Here is a 3,538-nt window from a genome sequence, read left to right on the forward strand (position 1 = left end):
AACTAAGATGTGTTAGCATTTAGCCTAAAGCATCTCCGCCATGCTTTAGTTACGTACAGCCTCACAGAGCTACTACAGTGGTATGAATATAGACTCTTGTTGATTCTTCCTGTGCTGTCCCATTTTGTTTCTGTCTTATCAGTTTATCTTTGTTGTGTTAGTTTGTCTTTGGTTCTTCACATTCTCCTCTCCTTCTTCTTGTCACATTCATTTCAGTTCACAGCAGTGTTTTGATGAAAAGTCCTATCTACCTATCACAAAAAAAAGAACAAGTAACTGATTTCTTTTTCTACTACACTGCAAACGGAAACAACAAATGGCTCACCGCTACACAAACAAAGGCATTTATTACAAGGCTTATCATATCCATCTTTGGACTTGTTGTCTGAAGTTAGGATAAGTCAGTACATATTTACCTATGAGTGTGGCTTAATGTCTGTTCTTCATTGTCTCTGTCCAGGCTCTGGAGTTGAGGGAGAGCTGCGTCTGCCCTGCTCTACCTCCTACTGACCCTCGTGTCGTCTTCTCCAAGAGTGTCCATGTGTTGCTGGAAAACGCTAAGCACCAGGAGAGAGAAGGGCCAGAAGGGGCACGCAAGCCCCGCCTGCCCCACAGCCCGGTCTCACTCCCCACTGGATTGTCTGCAGCTCTGCTTACCCAAACTGCCCTCCTTCCTTACCCAAATGTGGATCAAGAAATTAAAGGCCCAGTCCCTTCCGTAGCTTCAGCGTTAGTGGTAACAGCCTCTGTCCCTGCTCCTGCTGAGGGGGAGGGACCCCACCCTGTGGTGCAGAGCATCAGCTGACAGCGGTGTTAAATCCAGACTAACTGGATTTTTGGATGAGTGCGTGAGTCAGTGATTCTTATGTTGGTCAGCTAGCATATGCATCGAACCATTTTCCGCTGCTAAATGTTTGTTTTCATATTACATTTCAGCGACCCTGGATGCACAGGCGGTAAAGTTTCCTCCTACCATTGCAGAGACCTAGGGTTAGTCCTTTTCTCTGCACCAAAGACTCCTTCTGTTTGCCAGCACAATGGAGGGCGGAACTGGGGATGGTGCTGTAAAAACAATTGGCTTTGGAGAAAATTTGTGGAAAAAGTCAGCATAGACTGTATTATCTATATTAACTATAGCTGAATTCAAGGCCCTTCCTAACCTTTCCCTCTACCGCAACGCCGTGCTGACTGAGCTGAGTTATTCATGCCTAGTAACTTCAAAGATGCCACATTAATTAAATAACCTCAAACAGGAAAATGACGAATGAATTTTAGTAAAACTTCCATACATTGCCAGATTAATATGTGCATTATTCATCGACACATGGCAACAGACCAGAGTAAGCACTTTGTGTGTGCATGTTGGAGGTTTCGTCCATGGCAGGCAGAGGACATCTACATAATAATTATGACTGCTACATTTTCATCACACACACACACACACACACACACACACACACACACACACACACACACACAGCACTTTATGCATTTCCTACCCTGAGGGACTTAATGGTGTAAATTTATGCCGGGTTGTACGCAGGTTTTAAAACACAGCCTTCTGCACAAGAATGCCAATATCCACCGTCAAGCTTGGAGAAATCTTCCATGGGATTTTGTAAAATCTTATTTAACAAGGCAAGTTGACTGAGAAAACATTCTTATTTACAAAAACAGCCTAAGCCTAAGGCCCAGGCGCACAACGAAGAGGAGGGAACAGTTCAACGGTTCAAATCTGGGTAATCTTGCTGTGTGTGTGTGTGTGTGTGTCAATGTAGCACACTTGGTTAAACTGTGAAATCAAAAAAAGAACTGTTTTCATATGGGATCAATAATTTTATTTGTGTCATGCAATTTAGGTTCAGGGCCTGTATCACCTTACAAAACATCAGACAACAGCTTACTTGTGCTGTGAAAGCTTTCTTTTATATTGTCTATATTATAATACGTGGCCAGTGATAGGGTTTCCACAGAAATGTGCAATAAAAAGCCAAGGGAATATTGGTTTTTGCATATCAATAACTCAGCAACAGGAACGTGCTCTGTTTCCAAGTGGCAAGCAAAGAAAATAAAAAGCTTGAAAAGAAAAATGCTTTATTTTGGCTTCTTTTTTTTCCCCCCACTGCAAGATCCACTGAAATTCAAATTGATCAGGAATTTACATTTATCTACAGCAGGAATGAGGATTATGGAAACAATGTAATATTTACTGTGTGTTTTTGAATGTGTAAGAGGAAATGATCAGCCTGTGACATTGTGTAAGAACATCAAAACCCTCCATTCTCACACCAACCAATTAGACAGTGGGTAAAAGATGAGAGAAGATGTAGACTTGAGTTGTGTGTGTGTGTGTGTGTGTGTGTGTGTGTGTGTTAGCAGCAGCAGTTACTTATTGATGCCAGGCTCCTGGGGAAACTCATGGCCTCTCACAGCTGATCAGACAGACGTACAGTTTGGAAATCTCATAGACAAGATAACACCAAGCCAGTCGTAATCAAATGAAAGCTACTACAATTCCCATCAGTCAGTTTCACGGCAGTGCTTTTGTAATGCCTGCCGACTGTTCCAAGTTCTTGCTTCTTAAATTCTAGATACATCTTGTCATCTTGTGATAACTCTGTATTAAAGACAATTGGAGCAACATCCAAGTTCCCTTTTGAGCATGGACCTCAGTGTTTCTGCTGCAGAAGACAGAAAGTAACCAAAGCGTAGACTAAAGCTCAGATGTCTCAAGGCGTTGCTCTTCCTGGTCACACAGATTTGACCTTGTTCAGGATTTATGGATCCACATCTCTCTCATATTCATCCGAATGGAGACTTCCCATTTCTTGGCCACGTTGTTGTGTGCACGCTGAAGCATCTGGATGCAGTTCTCTCACCACTCAGAGAGAAATTGGAACATGAGCAGGCAACAGATGACACTCACACCCAGAGGTAATTGTAATGAGCGTGATACAATACACACACAGTGCGCTGAGTAATTGTAGCCTACTGCTGGAGTCTAAACAGTACTGCGACAGAGGACTTAATCAAAGAAAACAAAGAGACAGCAGAAGCCAAAGGGATTGAAAGGACAGAAATGGAAAGTAGACCAAGTGGAAGCATGGGGATTGACAGGAGAAAGGAAAATATTTCAGGTGTGAAAGAGCATTCTTTTTGTGTTATTTACATTTAAATCAAACATTTGATTTTTTTTTTTTTTACATATTTTTACTGAAATACTGGATGGGAAAGTCCTACTATTCTATGTAGTTTCTCAGTGTTCAAATACGTAGCCGTGGGCAGATCTGTTCACCAAAGTGAGTTAGGAATCAGGTGTCTGCCTTATGTCTGCAAATTCACCTCAAGTCTTAGATTGTTTTGTGTTTGTATACTCTTCCGCCCACTAGAGACATCACAGACTGCTTCTGAGACCTCTGACAAACTGCTTGCAGGTATTTTTAAGGTATTGACAGGCAGAGAAGCATTGAAAAGTAGAAGAAGAACAAGAAAAGGTAGCACACCCACAACAGAGAAAGCTAATGGAAGATAGACGGCA

At 42.1% G+C, this 3,538-nt stretch overlaps 1 protein-coding gene across 1 annotated transcript in view; it reads left to right on the top strand.

Moving 5' to 3' along the window:
• The window catches only part of oma1 (OMA1 zinc metallopeptidase), a 16,678-nt gene extending 15,569 nt beyond the window's left edge, over nucleotides 1-1,109 (top strand). The window contains exon 8 of the mRNA XM_078259636.1: nucleotides 461-1,109. Within this exon, the coding sequence (XP_078115762.1) occupies nucleotides 461-805 (345 nt within the window). The 3' untranslated portion in view covers nucleotides 806-1,109. The remainder of the gene's footprint in view (nucleotides 1-460) is intronic.
• Nucleotides 1,110-3,538: the final 2,429 nt, after the last annotated feature.

The sequence above is a fragment of the Sander vitreus genome, chromosome 9 (assembly GCF_031162955.1).
Source record: "Sander vitreus isolate 19-12246 chromosome 9, sanVit1, whole genome shotgun sequence".
In the NCBI taxonomy this organism is placed as follows: Eukaryota; Metazoa; Chordata; class Actinopteri; order Perciformes; family Percidae; genus Sander; species Sander vitreus.